The 20,466-nt window shown below is 37.1% G+C and overlaps 1 protein-coding gene across 16 annotated transcripts in view; it reads left to right on the top strand.

Moving 5' to 3' along the window:
- The window catches only part of Mvl (Malvolio), a 1,196,163-nt gene that overhangs the window by 343,703 nt on the left and 831,994 nt on the right, over positions 1–20,466 (top strand). For 15 of the 16 annotated variants that reach the window (XM_067759805.1, XM_067759806.1, XM_067759808.1 and 12 more), the window contains one exon: positions 8,911–9,075. The exons of the other annotated variant lie outside the window; for it this stretch is intronic. In XM_067759805.1, the coding sequence (XP_067615906.1) occupies positions 8,911–9,075 (165 nt within the window). The remainder of the gene's footprint in view (positions 1–8,910; positions 9,076–20,466) is intronic. 16 annotated transcript variants of the gene reach the window in all.

Below are 20,466 nucleotides of genomic sequence, written 5' to 3' on the forward strand. Positions count from 1 at the left end.
TTTGCTGAGTAATTCATAGAGGGCCACAGTAGTCTACGCCTACCGTTTCAAACGGGAATGATGATGTGACTCGGCTAGCTGGCAAAGCTCCCATAATTTGCTCTGTAACGACTGGGCGAAATCTATAGCACAAGATACAATTATGAATGACTTGCCTGATAACTTTTCGTGCGCTAATAACCCAGAACTTGTCTCGAAGAATGTTCAATAGTGTTTGTGCTCCAGCATGTAAATTTGTGCGATGTAAGTGCGAAATGAGTGTATGTACGAACGGATGTGAATGTGGAAGCACGATTGGATATTGTGCGTCGAAACTTAAGGCAGAGTTTTGTACTCTTCCTCCCACGCGTATAAGCTGATTATGAATGAACGGTGATAGTGAAGCGAGTTTGGAGTTTTTATCAACTGGCTTGTTGTTTAAGAGTTTTGAGTATTCGTCGGAAAAGTTGACTTGCTGAATTCTTCTGCATACTAGATGAAGTGTGTCGGTTATTTCATCTGGTGTGATCGACGATCCCTGTACTTTCATGATGAAACGTCGTACATATGTGAAGATAAGAAGAAATTTGTTGTAGTTGTTGATGTTTTTGTTTTCAGCCATGATATCGACTGTACTACTGGTTGCCTACGCCGTTCGGGGATGTCGGCTACTGTGTCAAATGAAGATTTGGGCCACTCTTCTTGATTATACTTTAAAAATAGAGGACCTTGAAAACATAGTTGATTATCCCGAATACCACCCACCGTTGTGCCACGAGAAACTAGATCAGCCGGGTTAAGTTCAGAGGATACATGATGCCAATTGTAATTGGGTGTCATTTGTTGGATTTTTGAAACGCGATTGGCCACAAACACTGTTCACCGATTGGGCTCGCCTCTAATCCAACACAGCGCAATAGTCGAGTCAGTCCAGCAGTGAATGTTGTTCACATTAGGGGAACAGATTGATACCACTGTTTGCAGGAGCTCGGCCATTAGCATTGTTGCACACAACTCAAGCCGTGGTAAGCTGACCTGCTTCGTTGGGGCTACACGAGATTTGGCGCACAATAATGCTGACGATGTCTCCTTCTCCGTACGTGTCACAAGGTAAATGAAGGCGCCATAAGTTTTTGTACTAGCATCTGCAAAGGCATGGATTTCAGTTGTGCTATTCATTGGAACGTACCTTGGTATTTGGATATTGTCAATTTGGCCCAGATGATCCTGAAAAGAGTTGAGTGTAGATATCTTGAGGCACGCTTTCATCTCAATAAAGCTGTAGTTCCCAAAGTTGTTGCATGAGAATTTTGCCTGCGACGATGAGCGGATTCAGCAACCCAAGTGAATCAAACAAGGCTGCTATTTGCGACAAAATGGAGCGCTTATTTGGTTTGCGTACTATTGCTGGTCCGCTGTAGCAGCAGAAAAAGGCATCTTGAGGCGGTGACCACCTTAGGCCGAGGGTTTTGATATAGTCTGAGCCGCCGAGTTTGATGGTTTCTCCTCTGTCATGTAGTGGAACATCGTCGGTAATTTCCATGTTGTTTGCAGCAAATTTTCGGAGAGGAAAACCTGCTCGTTCGAGTAACGCCGTAACTTGTCGCTTGATTTCTATCAGCACCCGTCATTAGGTTATCAACGTAGAAATCCTTGATAGTTACAGCTGAACCGAGAGGAAAGTTTTCAGACTCCGCCTTAGCTACTTCGAGGAGGCATTTTGTAGCAAGATAAGGCGCACAACTCGTACCGTATGTGACGCTCTGCAACTGGTACATTTTTACAGGATCGTGCGGGGAATTTCGCCACAAAATACATTGCCATGGTGCATCATCATTGCTTACCAGTACCTGTTGTACAACGCGTAGTTTTGGGGTGCTTCTGTCCGCTTTTATAACGCAATGGTGGGGGATGAAATTTCGATTTTGCATACCGTCCTCGACTACCTTCATGTGCTGCAGCTGCTCGTACTCGTTTATGAATTCACGATAGCTCTTTAAGGGAGAAGGATTTTTTATTAACTTAGATTCAAGTGATACTAACCTTCGATATGATATGGCAAGCGAACGATGAATTTGCCGCTGATTGGGCACCTCTTGGTGGTGAACTCGAACAATTTATCGCAGGCCAATTCGTTTTCGGACAGCATTTTTTGTGGCATACTGTGACTCTCAATTGTCTAAAATCTTTCAACTAGTTGGTCCAATGGTGCTTGATCTTGTATAGTGATTAATGTTTTGTATTTGGGCAAAGGTGATTTCGTTGCGAACGACGAACATGAATCAGTGATGGACGATGACTTTGGTGCAGCTGTACGGGAAACAACCCACCCTAGTTTGGTCTTTTGAAGAATTGGCGACCTGGCATCACTTTTTATTTGACCCACTAGCAGTAAATCGAAGAATATGCCAGCTCCGATGAGACAGTCAATTCCACCTGGTTCATTAAACAAATCGTCGGCAAGTTTGATGTTGTTTGGAATGTGTAACGTATTTAAATCGATGCGGTTGTTGGTTTGCTGCGATGAGATTGTGGGAATTATCACTGCTTCTAGGCTTGAAGAGTATTCGGTATGGAGCGACTCCATCCTAACATAGCAAAGTTGATGTGTTTTTGTTGATGTAGTACCTATGCCTATAACCTCAATGCTGTGTTTGGTACGTGGTAGGTGCAGACGTTGTGCTATGTGCTCTGTTATGAAATTTTGTTTAGATCCTGAGTCCAGCAATGCTCGAACAATAAGTGATGACCCTGATGAATTGCATAAACGAATTCGAGCTGTGGCGAGAATAACGTCGCCGTGGTACTGTTCAGCCTTCATAGTGACATGCTTGCTATTCTCGTTTTTCGGGCCGGTGGTGTCGTTGCTACTAATTTGGCTATTGGGAATACCTTCAGTTCCATGTGGCCTGTGTAGCAACGGGTGATGGCTTACGCGACAATGCTGGAGCCTACGACTGGATGGACAGGTGCTTGAAGTGTGGTTTTTACCCAGGCAATTTAAACACAAGTTAAGCCGCTTCACCAGTAGATATCTTTCGAACGGGTCCATTTTAATGAATTTATCACAATTGAACGGGTTGTGATGAAGGCTTGTTTCGCACAACGCGCAACTAGTGTTCGAATTCACAGCTGCGAAGGCATACTTGTTGCTTGGTAATTTAGATGGAATCTCTTTCGATGAAGTTGTCGGTTGGATCGCTGGCTTGTTGATTTCAAGCATGTTGGACGTCTGGCAGCGGCGCTCTAGAAATACAGCGAGGTCTGCCCATATTGGTATTTGTAGTGGTGACGAACTTCTGCAATTCCATTTTATGGAAACCTCTTCTTCTCATTTCGTACGAGTAGATGCATCTAGCTTCATAGTTATTAGGTGTAGTAATATTGCCTCACCTATTTGTTCCGAAGTTGCTAGCGACAGCATAGCCCGAAGATTGACATTGGTTGTATCGATGAAATTACGAAGAGATGAGGTGTGCGATGATGATAAATTCGAGAGGTCGCAGATTTGCTGCATATGCGACTGAAAGATTAGGCGGCTGTTGTTGAATCGGCTGATTAGGAGATCCAGCGCCACATTGTAATTGTTATTTGTTACCTCGAGCGATTGTATAAGACGCGCAGCTTCATCAGGGAGGCACGACCGTACTGAAATTTTTCAACCTCTATCAAATCTTTGTTGTTGTGCACAAGCGTGGTGAAGACTTTGTAGAAATCTAGCCACTGCGACTGCTTTCCACTGAATTTAGTCAACTGCCATTTTGGTAGATTGATGCGATGTGTCGGTTGGCGCTCCACGCGGGTGCTGCTCATTTAACTCAGAGGCTGAATTCTCTGTAATTCATCTATATGGTCGAGGAAGGTCGTTTTGGCTTCGATGTAAGTCTCTTTGAGAGTCACGCGGTGATTTTCAGCTAGCTGAGATTCATCCATCTCTTCCAACTGTGATTGGAGTGTATCGAGGGTTTTGTAGTGTTGTTCTACTAAGTCCAATTTCGCCGTAAGTTGACGAAGCGAACACGAATCACCTTCTATGATTCCTCCATGCAATGAGCGCAAACGTGTTACAAGATTTTCGCGTTGCTGAATTTTTATTCGAAGTCCTCGCGGAATTATTTTTTCTTCGCTCCCTGAATCGCTGGCGTTAGATGGAGCCACCGAGGCGCCATCATCCATTGGGATGGACTGTATTTTCCATTTTGGTGATTTAATTAAAAAAATATTTTTTTTTACTTTAAAATCGAATTAAGGTTTAATCCTCGAGATCCGGCTCGAAGGACCTCTGAAGAATTGTAGAGCTTTTTCTACAATTGGTTGGCGACAAAAAATAAATGGGCGAACAATTTTGCTTTACTACTAATTATACCTTTCATGAAAATGAAATGGTATATTAATTTCGTCACGAAACCGAAAATTGTAAGTCCTTAAAGGAAAATAGATAGACCCACATTAAGTATACCGAAATAATCAGGTTGAAGAGCTGAGTTGATTTAGCCATGTCCGTCTGTCCGTCTGTCTGTTTGTATGCAAACTAGTCCCTCAATTTTTGAGATATCTTGATTAAATTTGGTGAGCGGGTGTATTTGGGTGTCCAATTAGACATTTGTCGGAACCGACCGGATCGGACCACTATAGCATATATCCTCCATACAACCGATTTTTCAGAAAAAGAGGATTTTTGTAATATCTTACCCAATTTAACAGATTGAAGCTTCAAACTTCACCATATACTTTCGTATATTGCACATATTGTTGCCTGAAAAAATTGATGAGATCGGTCGTATATATAGTATATATCCCCACAACCGATTTTTCAGATAAGGAACTTTTCGTAATTACTGCCCTATTTTAAGAGCTAGAGGCTTCAAATTTCAACGAATGCTTACGTATATAGCATATATTGTTGTCTGAAAAATCATAAACATCGGTGGTATATATAGTATATATATGGTGGTATATATAGTATATATATATATATTTTCGCAAATTTTAGCCCCATTTTAACAGCCAGAAGCTTCAAATTTCAATATATAGCATATATTGTTGTCTGAAAAAATCATAGAGATCGGTTGTATATATTGTATATATCTCATACAACCGATTGTTCAGATAAGAAACTTTTCGCAATTTCTACCCCATTTTAACAGCTATAAGCTTCAGATTTCACCTTTTGCTTACGTATATAGCATATATTGTTGTCTGAGAAAATCATAGAGATCGGTTGTATATATAGTATATATCTCATACAACCGATTGTTCAGATAAGAAACTTTTCGCAATTTCTACCCCATTTTAACAGCTATAAGCTTCAAATTTCACCGATTGCTTACGTATATAGCATATATTGTTGTCTGAAAAAATCATAGAGATCGGTTGTATATATAGTATATATCTCATACAACCGATTGTTCAGATAAGAAACTTTTCGCAATTTCTACCCCATTTTAACAGCTATAAGCTTCAAATTTCACCGATTGCTTACGTATATAGTATGTATTGTTGTGTCAAAAAATCATAGAGATCGGTGATATATATAATATATATATGATGGTATATATAGTATATATATATTTTTTTTGCGATTTCGGCCCCATTTTAACAGCTAGAAGCTTCAAATTTCACCAAATGCTTACGTGTATAGCATATATTGTTGTCTGAAAAAATCATAGAGATCGGTGGTATATATATTATATACTTCATATAAACTGTCATTTTTGCCCCTTTTTTACGGTTAGAAGCTTCAAAATTCATCAAATTTCATCAAATAGTTACGTTTACGTCATATATTTTTGAAATACGTGATTCGTAGTCATAGTTTTTACATGCAGACCACAAAAAACGTGAAGCTTTGCATCCTCACACAAAGAACCTACCTATTTTTTATTTTATATTTATCTTAAAAATCATTTATATATGTTAAAATTTCACCAAATGTTTACGTGTATAGTATATATTGTTGTCTGAAAAAATCATAGAGACCGGTGGTATGTATAATCTCATACAACCGATTGTTCAGATAAGAAACTTTGCGCAATTTCTTCCCCATTTTAACAGCTAGAAGCTTCAAATTTCACCAAATGCTTACGTGTATAGTATATATTGTTTCTGAAAAAATCATTGAGATCGGTGGTATATATAGTATATATCTCATACAACCGATTGTTCAGATAAGAAACTGCACAATTTCTGCCCCATTTTAACAGCTAGAAGCTTCAAATTTCACCAAATGCTTACGTGTATAGCATATATTGTTGTCTGAAAAAATCATAGAGACCGGTGGTATGTATAATCTCATACAACCGATTGTTCAGATAAGAAACTCTGCGCAATTTCTTCCCCATTTTAACAGCTAGAAGCTTCAAATTTCACCAAATGCTTACGTGTATAGTATATATTGTTTCTGAAAAAATCATTGAGATCGGTGGTATATATAGTATATATCTCATACAACCGATGGTTCAGATAAGAAACTCTGCACAATTTCTGCCCCATTTTAACAGCTAGAAGCTTCAAATTTTACCAAATGCTTACGTATATAGCATATATTGTTGTCTGAAAAAATCATAGAGATCGGTGGTACATATATTATATACCCCATATAAACTCTATTTTTTTGCCCCTTTTTTACAGCTAGAAGCTTCAAAATTCATAAAATTTCATCAAATAGTTACGTTTACGTCATATATTGTTGAAATACGTGATTCGTAGTCATAGTTTTTACACGCAGACCACAAAAAACCAGAAAGTTTGCATCCTCACACAAAGTACCTACCTATTTTTTATTTTATATTTATCTTTAAAATCGTTTAGGTATGTAGATCTGTTCACTAAATATTTCTTATCTTATACATCCGATTATTCGGAGATTACGAATGGGATAAGATTATTGTTAAGCCCCATTCATGAAAGGTATGAAGTCTTCGGCACAGCCGAAGACAGTCCCGTCCTTACTTGTTTTATTTTAGCTTATTCTCTTGATCGCGATTACAAATTGAATGAATGTTAAAAACTAAGACAAGATTCACATAGGTAAGCTGTAAAAATTATTCATAGGAATTTTCATGGAAAAGTCCTGTTATTTCAAATTGACAAAATACAAAAATTATACATCGGATGATTTCATGAGATGGCTAATTATAATATGATAGGTGCGAAAAGTATGATATGAAATTCTGCTTTTAAGTATGTATGACCGTATGTAGGCACATATGTTTGTATCCATAGCAACATGTATGTTTGTATGTTTGTGATGTATGCTGCAGCGACTAAGACGATGACGAATGTGGGTGGCTAGCAGTAATGCTCTCCAACGAAGAAATTAGTCAAGACTAGCGACAACAACAAATGCGACGATAATGTGGTAGTATATGCAAAGTGAGTTAATAAATGTAATTTCAATAATAGCGACGACTGAGTGGAAATGCAGGTGCGGCGACGATAACTTAGTAGGGAGGGGCGCAAACATCCTCTTTTTCTGAAAAATCAGTTGTATGGAAGATATATGCTATAGTGGTCCGAACTGGCCGGTTCCGACAATGTCTAATCGGACACCCAAATAAACCAGCTCACCAAATGTTGTCAAGATATCTCAAAAATTGAGGGACTAGTTTGCATACAAACAGACAGACGGACAATTTTGGGTTTCGTGACGAAATTAATATACCATTTCATTTTCATGAAAGGTATAAAAAAAAAACAAGTAAGGAAGGCTAAGTTCGGGTGTAACCGAACATTACATACTCAGCTGAGAGCTATGGAGACAAAATAAGGGAAAATCACCATGTCGGAAAATGAACCTAGGGAAACCCTGGAATGTGTTTGTATGACATGTGTATCAAATGGAAGGCATTAAAGAGTATTTTAATAGTAGTTCTATAGGTGGACGCCTCTTCGAGATATCGCCATAAAGGTGGACCAGGGGTGACTCTAGAATTTGTTTGTACGATATGGGTATCAAATGAAAAGTGTTAATGAGTATTTTAAAAGGAAGTGGGCCTTAGTTCTATAGGTGGACGCCTTTTCGAGATATCGCCATAAAGGTGGGCCAGGGGTGACTCTAGACATTGTTTGTATGATATGGGTATGAAATGAAAGGTGTTAATGAAGATTTTAAAAGGGAGTGGGCCTTAGTTCTAGAGGTGGAAGCCTTTTCGAGATATCGCCATAAATGTGGACCAGGGGTGACTCTAGAATGCGTTTTTACGATATGGGTACGAAATGAAAGGTGTTAATGAAAATTTTAAAAGGGAGTGGGCCTTAGTTCTAGAGGTGGAAGCCTTTTCGAGATATCGCCATAAATGTGGACCAGGGGTGACTCTAGAATGCGTTTTTACGATATGGGTATTAAATGAAAGGTGTTAATGATTATTTAAAAAGGTATAAAAAAAAAACAAGTAAGGAAGGCTAAGTTCGGGTGTAACCGAACATTACATACTCAGCTGAGAGCTATGGAGACAAAATAAGGGAAAATCACCATGTCGGAAAATGAACCTAGGGAAACCCTGGAATGTGTTTGTATGACATGTGTATCAAATGGAAGGCATTAAAGAGTATTTTAATAGTAGTTCTATAGGTGGACGCCTCTTCGAGATATCGCCATAAAGGTGGACCAGGGGTGACTCTAGAATTTGTTTGTACGATATGGGTATCAAATGAAAAGTGTTAATGAGTATTTTAAAAGGAAGTGGGCCTTAGTTCTATAGGTGGACGCCTTTTCGAGATATCGCCATAAATGTGGGCCAGGGGTGACTCTAGAAAGGGTTTGTATGATATGGGTATGAAATGAAAGGTGTTAATGAAAATTTTAAAAGGGAGTGGGCATTAGTTCTGCTTGAACATAGTATAACATTTTGAACATTTGTGATTGTTTAACTTCGATGGAAAACTTTTTTTGTAACTAGTTTATATAAAATTATATTTGTATATATATAGATTGGGCGTTGTGACCGGTCTTCATCTAGCAGAAATGTGCTATCTGCAATACAGAAAATTCCCGCGCATCATACTGTGGATTATGATCGAAATAGCAATTATCGGATCGGACATGCAGGAAGTGATAGGTACGGCGATTGCCATATACCTTTTGTCCAACAAATTGTGAGTATTAAAAGTGTACTATCAACAATTAGTGTATGCAGTATTTCTTTCTAAATGAATAAGCTGTAAAAGGCTGGGCTACGAACCTTGCCGAACCAATTAAACCTGCATCGAACAAATAAAGGCACATCGAACGCTCAAAGAAGTTCCCTATTCCGTATCAAAAAAGTTGTACCTTATATAAGGCTCGCTTTATATGGCCAAACGGCTTATTTGGCATCAGTCCTTGTTTCCATAAGGAATATTGGTTGTATGGTGCATTCCTTATAATACTCCTTATGTTTCTGTACTTGCATATGTCATCAGGCATAGGGTTTTAGCTGAAAGATAACGTTATGTATACGGCCTATAAACTAAACGAAATTAGGCTGACCTAATTAAGCTAAGGCTTACATAAGGCCTTATAAAAACATACTACATACTTGGTGAATTATGGCATTGCATATAAGACTTATAATACAAAAGAAATCAGCCTTACAAAAGGCGTTATAATAAAAAAACTCCATTGCTTTCAATTACCTGATTATGAGATTTATGGAACAGGTAACATAAGGAATAGTCTGCCATTTTTTACCATTATTATAAATTTAATTGAACACATAAAATCAGACTAGTCTAGGCCTTGTAGTAAAAAAACCGTCTGGAACTAAATTCTCTTATTCGTCGTTATAATCACTTATTTAAGTTCAGATTGCAAATTATTAATTTTCTACGGTTTTTCTAAAGAAGCGCTCCTCGGCAGTGGTTCAGCCAGCCCAGAAATGTAAATCTGCCATGAAAATATTCTCAGTAAACTTCAATTTCCAGTTGCCATTTTCAGGATGTCGTTTGCAGTCGCAATAAAAAACCCGGGAATGTGTGGGAATAATAAGCAGTATGCCAAAAACCGGAAATAGAGCTCCTCAGACATCGAAAAATATAGAACTTACATCTGTTATAGATTCTTTGAAACACAAAAAGTTGATTTATATATTGAAACTCGTTCAGTTTCCGGATTCATTTAACCTTCGCATACTCGCGCAATTTTTGTAACACATATACTCGCGCACGGTCTCACAAACCGAAAGTTTGAACTAGATGAAATACTAGTTTTTTGAAACAAAACCTAAAAAAATACTTTTTTTTGTAAACTCGTTGATAAAAAACATTAATTTAATTAATATTCAGTAATTTTATTGATTTTCAGTCGTTAACATATTAGTCTTCAAAATCGATTGTTTTTTCTTACATGTTACAAAAATAAAACAAAAACATATTTTTTTCTTGATATTGAGACTCTTGATAAAAATTTTAAACATTTTTTTTAAATGGGCGTGGCACCGCCCACCTGTGATAAAATCAATTTTACAAACATTATTAATCATAAATCAAATCGTTAAACCTATCGTAACAAAATTCGGCAGAGAGGTTGCCCTACTATAAGGAATGCTTTGAAGAAAAATTTACGAAATCGGTTAAGGACCACGCCCACTCGTATATAAAATACTTTTAAAAGGGTCGTGGACGAATAAAAAAAGCTATATCTTTGCAAAAAGAGCTTTATATCAATGGTATTTCATTTCCCAAGTGGATTTATAACAATAAATAGTAAAAATTTCAAATTTAAAAAAGTGGGCGTGGCACCGCCCCTTTTATGAATAAGCAAATTTCTATATTTCGGGAGCCATAACTCGAAGAAAAATTAACGGATCGTAATAAAATTGGGTACACAAATTTTCCCTATAGCAGGAAATATTTCTAGGTCAAATGGACGAGATCGGCTAAAGAACACGCCCACTTTTATATAAAAGGTTTTTAAAAGGGTCGTAGAAGAAAATAATAAGCTATATCTTAGCGAAAAAGAGCTTTGTGTCAATAGAATTTTACTTTCTAAATTGGATTATAACATTAAATTGGAAAACACTAAAATTTTTGAAAATTGGTGTGGCACCGCCCCTTTTATGACTAAGCAATTTTCTATGTTTCGGGAGCCATAACTCGAAGAAAAATTAACATATCGTAATGAAATTGTGTACACATATTTTCCTTATAGCATAAAATATTTTTAGTAAAAATGGACGGGATCGGTTAAAGACCACGGCAACTTAGATATAAAAGAAGTTTAAAAGGGTCGTAGACTAGAACAATAAGCTTTAACTTAGCAAAAAATTGTTTTGAATCAATGATATTTCACTTATCAAATTTTATTGTAAGAGGAAATGGGAGACATTTTTTTTTAAACGGGGGTGCCACGTGTTATGTAGAAAAGTAATTTATTTGAAATGAAATGTACAATTGAAGCTTACCCTGAGTATATAATGTTCGGTTACACCCGAACTTAGCCACCTTTACTTGTTAATTTATAATTTATGTAATAATTTGGGAAAATTTAAACAACGTGACATGACGGACAAGGCTACAGCTGTTTCGATTATATATCGTAAATCTCTTCAAAGCCTTTTCTCCAGGGAGTGGGATTTGACCCGCACTCCTACGATGGTTTAAGTGTTACAAACGCATTCAGCCACGTCATGCCTTGGTTGTTGTAAACTTTATCCCAGTTGCCTTCTTTGCATATTTTATTCAGTTTGCACAGTACATACTTTGTATGTAATCATGCGTTAAAATTATGCTTGTTGGTAAGGCGGTGTTGTCGCAATACTATTAATCCCAAAATGTAAAAATGAAATACAACCCTGCACAAATTTGAGTATTCTTGTTCGAATTCTCTCTTTGATAAAATAATAAAATGTATGTTCGAATAATCTCAATATATACTTTAGTATTATATGTCAACTTCGAATACTTGCAATTAATCTTTATATACTTACAATACATGTACAAACATATAAATGAAATTCAAATTATAAACATGTATCAACTGTAATGAACATTCTATGAAACGAAATGTCCATTCGCAGAAAGGTTTCATAGAAGAGAACACCAAATTTCTTTAACAGGCACACGCACACGGAAATCAAATTGATTAAATTGATCAATAACTTTTTATTTAGTTTGTTTTCTTTGTGGCCTTTTTGTCTGCATTTGTTTAAAGAAATTTGTTCTCTAAATCGCGTATTAAAATTTAAATGTTTACGAGAGTACAAAAAAGGAAGATTACAAAAAACCAGGAGTCATTGAGTGACATGTCGCAGTACGATTCATAAAGCGATATGGAAGCATAACAGCAAGCCGACCAGTCAGGATGTGCGGAGAATTTAGCGGGTGCTTCAGGTAACCACGCAGTTGCCATTGCCAGTGACCTAATCGCATTATTGGTTTCTAGCATTACGTCATTGCAAGCATGTGTAGAAGCACTGCGAAGTGATGCAATTCGTAGCAGGCAAGAAATAGGAGTCACCTTTGTCAACGCTGCAACTACCGAAATTATGCAGTCGCCAATGCAAACGTCAACGTCTATGCAAGTACAGTCAGCGCAAAAGCAGTCGCAAATGTCAACGTCAAGTCATGCGCATTTATTAGAGCAAAATCAGCCGTCAATACAACAACAAGAAAGAATTCAGCCGACACCATCGTCAACACATATGCCGCTAACGTCAACGCAAATACCTCACCGAATGCTGCAAACGTCTACCATGAACAGCGCCGCCTTAACTTTCATGGAGAATTCTGCCGTCAAGCTATTTCCATTGCCAAATTTCGATGGCAATCCAGAAGATTGTCCTTTGTTTTTGGCCAATTATAATGATACAACAAATGAATTTCACTATAGCAACAGGCAGAATCTAATGCGCCATCACAAAGCACTGCAAGGTGCTGCTAAGGGAGCCGTCACATTATTGCTTATCTACCCCGAAGATGTTCCACGGGTCATTCAGGAGTTGGAATTCAACTTCGGTCGTCTGGAATTACTAATCAAAACACAACTGCAAAAAGTACAACGATTTCAACCTATAAACGAGAATCATTTAAATCAAATATTGGATTTCTCGAATCTCGTCAGAAATATTATTGCCTTTTTTAAATCCGATAGGTGTTTACATCATTTAATGAACCCTGCGCTACTCGAATGTTTAGTTGGGAAGTTACCGCCATCCAAGCAGTATGAATGGAGCCGAAGAGCAGCAAATATTGTACCTGCAACTATTGTGCCAACAAAATGGAGTTTTGTCAAAAACAACAGGTTATGCTTTGGGTGTCTTCGTAAAGGGCATAGTCTGGCTAATTGTCGTCAATGTAAAGAATGTTCATATAATGGTTGTAAACGGATGCATCATAAGTTGTTGCATTTGGATGCATCTCAATTAGTTCCAACCCCTGAAGAAGTGCAACGTGTATTAAACTGTCATGATGATGAACAAGCAACGCTTTTTAAGATATGTCCAATAACATTGTCTGGGCTAAACGGGTGCATATCTGCATATGCAATGTTTGTTGAGGGTTCATCTATCACTTTTTTAGAAGACAACGTCGCTAACACATTAGTTCTACGTGGTCAAACCATACCTCTGACTTTGCAATGGTATGGTGAGTCAGGTTAAAGAAAATTCTAGAAAGGTTCCAGTCACAATCAAGGGTAGTTATACCAAATACCATATTAAAAATGTTCACACGGTAAGGTCGCTTAATTTACCAAGCCAGTGGTTTGAAAAAGAAAAGTTAGCTCACTTTAAGCCGTTGCCCGTAACAAGCTATTATAATGCCAAACCTGTAGTTTTACTGGGTCTCGACAATAACTATTTGGGTATTTCCAACAAAAAGGTCGATGCAGGACCAAACAAGCCAATCGCAATAGAAACTGAGTTGGGGTGGGTAGTATATGGACCACTAAAGCAAAGTCAAGAAATACATCCACCCGTGTTGCATGTCCACAAAAAACAGTCATTACAAGAGTTGCATACTCTGGTGAGTGAATACTACTCAGTTGATAATTTTTGTGTACGTAGCACTAACATTACATTGGAGTCCGATGACAATGGATGTGCCAGAGTGATTTTAGAAGAAACAACAACAGTTATCACACAACACTTCCATTTAGTTTTGACATCGCATATCAGCGCTTGAGAAACCTAGAGTCGCGTATGTCAAAAGATAGTAATCTCAACACAAGATATAGAAGCGAAATTGAGAAGTATGTTCAAAAAGGGTATGCAAGGTTATTGTCGTGAGATGAGGTTGCACAAACAAGTCCAACCACATGGTATTTGCCACATTTTGGGGTAGTAAATCCATGTAAGCCCAACAAGCTTCGAATTGCGTTTTACGCAGCCGCTGCCACATCCAATGTTTCACTTAATTCGGCTTTGCTCAAAGGGCCTGAACATGCATAGTCACTTATCGCCGTAATATACAAATTCCGTCAAGGCTCTGTAGCAGTAGCGGCCGATATACAAGATATGTTTTCCCAAGTAGCCATAAGGGATGTCGATCAGAACTTACAGTGATTTTTGTGGCGTGATGGGGATCCGTCCCGTATCTGAGCCCGTTCGAGTATACGTAATGCAATCCATGATTTTCGGAGCCGTGTGCTCGCCATGCTGTGCAGAATATATTAAAAATGTAATCGCCAAGAAATATGAGTATGTTATGCCACGAGGAGCCACCGTCATTGTTAATAATATGTATGTCGACGATTTGGTAGTCTGTTTTGCGAACTCAGTCGAAGCTGAGGAAGTCGTAAGAGAAGTTATATGCATCAACTCAGGAGCAAATTGCGAAACTTCGTGTCAAATGACAAATCTTTACAAACCAAACAGGGGGAGAAGGTGACACATCCGTAACATATGTTGATATGGAACATAAATCAGCTGCCGATAAAGTTTTGGGCATGTTTTGGAATACCCTTAGCGACACCTTCGAATTCCACGTTAAATTTCACAAAATTTCGCGTGATGTACTAAATTTCAAACGACCGCCTACGAAAAGAGAACTTCTCGGTATCGTTATGGCCATTTACGGTCCGTTTGGGTTTCTCGCAAATATAACAATATACATCAAACTTTTGCAACATTCACTCTGGAGATGTCAAATCGAATGGGATCAGCCACTTCCACAACAGCTTAACATTAAATGGAAGTCATGGTGGGAGTTTTTCCAAAAAGTATCGAGTTTCTCTGTCCCACGCTGCTATTCCGAAAGATTAATGCAGCCGATAAGATTCAACTGCATGTGTTTGTCGACGCGAGTTTTAGCGCCTACGCAGCTGTACCATATTGGCGAATCAAAACAGGTAGCAATGTGGATGTCATCTTCGTCGCAGCTAAGTCAAGATGCACTCCTGTAAAGGGTATAAACGTCCCTCGTTTGAAATTACAGGCGGCAGTTCTTGGAGGCCGTTTGCATAAATCCATAATTGAATGCCACGACGTAAACATTGATCGTGTTGTTTTCTGGAGTGATTCCAAAATTGTTTTACTCTGGATTAAGTCCACCACTAGAGAATATAAACAGTTCGTCGCCAGCAGAATCGCAGAGATTTTGTCCACCACTATGTCATCTCAATGGAAATGGTTGTCAACAGCGCTTAATGTATCAGATGATGCTACTCGAGATAAACTAGTACCACAGTTTGATCCAAATCACAGATGGCTAAAGGGTCCAGCTTTTCTACAATTGGAAGAAGAAGAATGGCCACAAGAATTAGCAGATTTCGTCCCAAATGATTGTGCCGCAGAGGAGAAGAGGACCTGCCTACTCCTGACATCGCCAAAGGATGAATATATAATTAATTTTTAAAACTTTTCTTCTTATTTTAAAGTTCTCAGAGTCATGAGCTGGGTACAACGCTTCATTTCCAACGGCAGACACCGGCGCCGACGTATCGAAGAACTCAAAGCCTTAGAAATAGCAGAAGCAGAAGAAAAACAAAACATTCGCCGAACTACGCTTAAAACAAAACGTGTCTAAGTCCAGTCATATATATGCATTAACGCCTTTCGTCGATGATGATGGTCTTCTAAAGTTTAATGGTAGAATCGACGCAGCATACTGCCTTCCTGTTTCAGCACGTCGCCCCATCATTTTGCCACAACATCACTATTTTACACGTTTAGTCGTCGCATATTGGCATGAGAAACTTCACCATCAAAATGAAAGTCTTAAGATAAATGAAGTTCGCCAAAAGTTCTGGGTACCACACATTCGTTCAGTATTGAGTTCTGTCAAGAGATCGTGCCTCATATGCCAAGCCAATGCCGCCAAGCCAAACACGCCAATGATGGGTTAGCTGTCAGCTGATCGTTTGACGCCTTTCGTCCGTCTGTTTAGCTACGTAGGTGTCGACTATTGTGGTCCATTTCAAATAGCAATTGTCGTCGTCGTGAAAAACGTTGGGTCGCACTTTTCACGTTTTTAACGGTCAGAACCGTTCATCTGGAGGTGGCAGAAGACCTATCAGCAGATGTGTTTTAATTTGCCTACGAAATTTCGTCAAGCGCCGAGGTATACCAATTCGACTACGTAGCGACAACGGGAAAAACTTTATTGGTGCACAGAAAATGTTAAAAGAAGAACTACAAAAAATTAACCAATGTTGTCTATTTGTATGAATTAAGCGGTGGTTGCCCTTATTGCTTTAAATGTATGGACACATTTATTTGAAGCAATTTTTTATTATTTATAATTTATTTAATATTTTGGGAAAATTTTAAACAACGTGACATCAGGACGGACAAGGCGACAGCTGTTTCGTTTATATCTTGTAAATCTCTTCAAAGCGTTTTCTCCCGGGAGTGGGATTTGAACCCGCACTCCTGATGTCACGTTGTTTAAAGTTTTCCCAAATTATTAAATAAATTATAAATTAAAAATTGCTTCAAATAAATGTTTTCATACATTTAAAGCAATAAGGGCAACCCCCACTTAATTCATACAAACTGAATAATGTTTCCTTAAAAATATTACGCAAAATTATAGACTATATTCCTCTACTAGCTATAAAATAGTACAATTGTGACTTTGTAGTGTATAGTAACAAAAGTATTACTTGCATTAAAACTGGTGGATTTTAATTAAAATTACTCCAGGGGGGAAATCGTAGACGTAAAACTATAGAGAATCGCCAACGACGGTCAGCAGTGGAAATAGTCAAACTGGCGTTAGGTAATTCACCACATTACCTACTTGAAGATTAGCAAAAAACGTGTTGTTTTCATTAAAGGTTCACACAAAAGTAACTGAAAACGTAAAAAATAGTTAAATTGTGGTTATTATATCAAAATAAAATGTTTCTAGCATTGGAGTTGACGAATTTCATGCCACATTTCCCCAATGGTGAATTACCTACCTGCCATTTGATGGTTTACTGTTTTCCACTATCCGTTCTGTTGGCGGTTCTCTATTGTTATATGTTCTCTGGGGGAAATACGTATTCGCGATATTAGGGGGACTCATTAAAGCATATAAAATTATAAGGTGTAAAATTATATCCATTTAAAAACGCTGTTATATGAACGCACCTAGTAATATTCTTGATAACCTTAATTTTCGATCAGCTGTATTATTTCCAAAAAAATGTTTAATTGTTATACAAATTAAAAAATACCAATATTAAGTGAAAAATCAAAACTAAACATCTTTACTAAGAAATTCTTGTAAATGACTTGCTGATGTCGGAGATTTCTGATGAAGGTTGTATTCCTTTGAGTTTACGGCGTTTACACCATGAAAGGTGCGCGTAAATTTATACAAATTGTGTAAATTATTTTTCATACAAAATTTGACAGTTCGTTTACGCACTAGACAAATGTATACGTTTACACACTTAATAAGGCATTTATAAGGTTAAATGAGTCCCCCTATTATATTTTACTGTATCCCACTATTCGCTCATTTGGTTATTCTCTATATCTAATAAGTGCGAGCATTGTTAGGCCCTGTGGAAAATGGAATGAAAAGGAAATTTTTTTTTAAGTATGTATGTCGTTGTAGATATGAACGTCAGAATATATCTACTGTTTTTTATCATCTTAATTATTATATATATTATAACAACCTTATTATAAAATATACTATCAGTAGTGACGCCAGTACTCTTTATTGCTTACATCCTCAAATGCCAGTTTGAAATTTGTGATTATAAAGATGAATAAAGCAGTTGAAGCCCAGGCGGTGTTTTATTATAAGGCCTTAACTTGCCGAATTTTGTATGTACTATATAACTTATCATGTTGTTATAATGTGGCACAGTATTCCGAAGGTAATATTAATATCAAAGTAAAATTTGTCTAGCATTGTAATTGACGAATTGCATGCCACATTTCCCCAATAGTGAATAACCTACCTGACTTGACGATTTACTATTTCCCCCTATTCGTTCTGTTGGCGGTTCTCCATTGTTATATGTTTTCTGAATTTCAGTGTGAACTATCAAAGCTTGTAAATTTGCGGGTAAGGAATTCACCACTTGCTGTCTGGGCAAAGAGAATAAATATAATAAGAGACGTCACTCGTTACTTGTAGCCATTTGCTAAATGTTTTCTTCGAGGTAGTCGCTGGTTTTTTTTCTTGGGTCGAGATGTGCATAAAATGTCTTCTATACATTTTCGTGGGGAATTTGTGTTTATTTTTCCGACTGTATTTATTTAATTAATTCTCTTACCAAAATTCACTATTGCATATTCACTAGTGCCTACTAGGGCTCTTGGTATTCGGTTAGTCGATTAACCGAATTATTCGAATATGTCATTAGTCGACTACTAAAAGTCGATTACCAGTATTCGAGTAGTCAAAACATTTAGACTATTCGGTTAACCGCCCATTTACGGTTAGTCGAATAACCGCTCACTAGCGGTTAGTCGGTTAATGTAAATTTCGGTTACAAAGGCATCACGTATAAGTAGTATCTGTGATATTTGACAATTAATTTGATTGGTTTCTTTTAAATATTCAATACAATATATCAGTAGCTCACAATTTTCATGTAAGTAATTATGAAGCGGTGCCACGCCCATTTTTTAAATTTGAAGTTTTCCTATTTATTGTTGTAAATCCACTTGGGAAATGAAATACCATTGATATAAAGCTTCATTTTCAAAAATTTTAGTGTTTTCCAATTTAATGTTATAATCCAATTAAGAAAGTAAAATTCTATTGACACAAAGCTCTTTTTCGCTAAGATATAATTAAATATTTTCGGCTACAACCCTTTTAAAAATCTTTTATATAAAAGTGGGCGTGGTCTTTAACTGATCTCGTCCATATTTCCTAGAAATATTTCCTACTATATGGAAAATTTGTGTACCCAATTTTATTACGATCCGTTAATTTTGCTTCGAGCTCCCGAAACATAGAAAATTTCTTGGTCATAAAAGGGCGGTGCCACGCCCATTTTTTAAATTTGAAGGTTTTCCTATTTATTGTTATAAATCTACTTGGGAAATGAAATACCATTGATATAAAGCTGTTTTTTGCAAAGATAAAGCTTATTTTATTCGTCCACGACCCTTTTAAAAAACTTTTAACTGGTCCTTAACCGATTTCGTTAATTTTCTTTAAAGCATTCCTTATAGTAAAGACAACCTCTCTGCCGAATTTTGTTTCGATAGGTTTAACGATGTTTGATTTATGGTTAATATAATATTTGTAAAATTGTTTTTATCACAAGTGGGCGGTGCCACGCCCATTTTAAAATTTTTTTATCAAGAGTCTCAATATCAGTCCACATGTCAAATTTCAACTATCTAGGTGTATTATTTACTAAATTATCAGGTTTATTGTGTTTTCCAAAATTTTATATGTATAAAAAGTGGGCGTGGTTACCATCCGATTTCGCTAATTTTCAATGCCAATCTATTCCGTGTCCAGATAAGCTAGTGTACCAAATTTGTTGAAGGTATCTCATATCTACTCAAATTATCGTGTTAACGGGCGGACGGAAGTACGGACGGACGGACATGGCTCAATCAAATTTTTTTTTCCATATTGATGATTTTGATATATGGAAGTCTATATCTATCTCGATTCCTTTATACCTGTACAACCAACCGTTATGCAATCAAAGTTAATATACCCTGTGCAAAACACGAAACATTTATTTGTCAACTATTTTCAACTTGGAAATTTTTAAATTATTTTCGTAAACGTTTGTATAGGGTAAAGAATGGCTACATTTAAACCGTTTCTTGAATTCTCCAAGAATGCTTTAGAATTGCAGCTAAACTTGATTTAATGAATATATGAATGTATGAAATTAGGAAATTATGTATGTGTGCACATGCATTATACGTAAAAATTATTGAAATAAAATTGATTGAAATAAAATCTATCGTTTAAAAAAAGCATTAGAAGAATATTTATAAAAAGACTAGCAGACCCGGCAGACGTTGTTCTGCCCTAAATGTGGTCTATCTGCATACATTTTAATAAGCTTTTTCCGTCTAACTCTGCCGTACCCCTCAACACATTTTCCTAATCTTTTTATTCACTCCTCCCTCTGTCTTTTTCGACTCATCT

The sequence above is a fragment of the Eurosta solidaginis genome, chromosome 1 (genome assembly GCF_040869045.1).
Source record: "Eurosta solidaginis isolate ZX-2024a chromosome 1, ASM4086904v1, whole genome shotgun sequence".
Classification (NCBI taxonomy): domain Eukaryota; kingdom Metazoa; phylum Arthropoda; class Insecta; order Diptera; family Tephritidae; genus Eurosta; species Eurosta solidaginis.